We start from the raw sequence: 372 nt of genomic DNA, 5'->3' as shown, positions 1-372 counted from the left end.
AGAACAACGGTTCAAACACAGACTCACCGGCAGTTTGTGGTTGAAGCCTTTGAGTCGGATCACCAGACCGTGTTCTCCGGCCACCAGCTTGTACTCCAGCTGAGCCACGTCGGCCTCATAGGCCGGCTCTGCCAGGTTGTGAGCCAAGATGTTCACAAAGATGTCGAACAGCACCAGACTGAAAGAGGAAGAACGGCGGTTAAACCACAACGAAAGGAGATAAAATCATCAGTGGTGATTGATTTTTACAGGTTTCTTACTTCTCAGGACTCTTCTGAATCATTGGAGAGATCAGGTTGAAACGAATATAGGCTGAAAGACAGAAAATGGTCATGTTACCGTAATGTAAGTCATACATTGACTGTTTATCCA

The 372-nt window shown here is 46.2% G+C and overlaps 1 protein-coding gene across 1 annotated transcript in view; it reads right to left on the bottom strand.

Annotated features, from left to right (window-relative positions):
• The window catches only part of nrd1b (nardilysin b (N-arginine dibasic convertase)), a gene marked incomplete at its 5' end in the record, with an annotated part of 11,215 nt that overhangs the window by 6,595 nt on the left and 4,248 nt on the right, over positions 1-372 (bottom strand). The window contains 2 exon segments of the mRNA XM_035653059.1: positions 28-178; positions 261-312. Coding sequence (XP_035508952.1) covers positions 28-178; positions 261-312 — 203 coding nt within the window.

The sequence above is a fragment of the Morone saxatilis genome, unplaced genomic scaffold, assembly GCF_004916995.1.
Source record: "Morone saxatilis isolate NCDOM2014 unplaced genomic scaffold, NCSU_SB_2.0 Contig12, whole genome shotgun sequence".
Lineage (NCBI taxonomy): Eukaryota > Metazoa > Chordata > Actinopteri > Moronidae > Morone > Morone saxatilis.
This window is presented reverse-complemented; position numbering and strand designations above follow the sequence as displayed.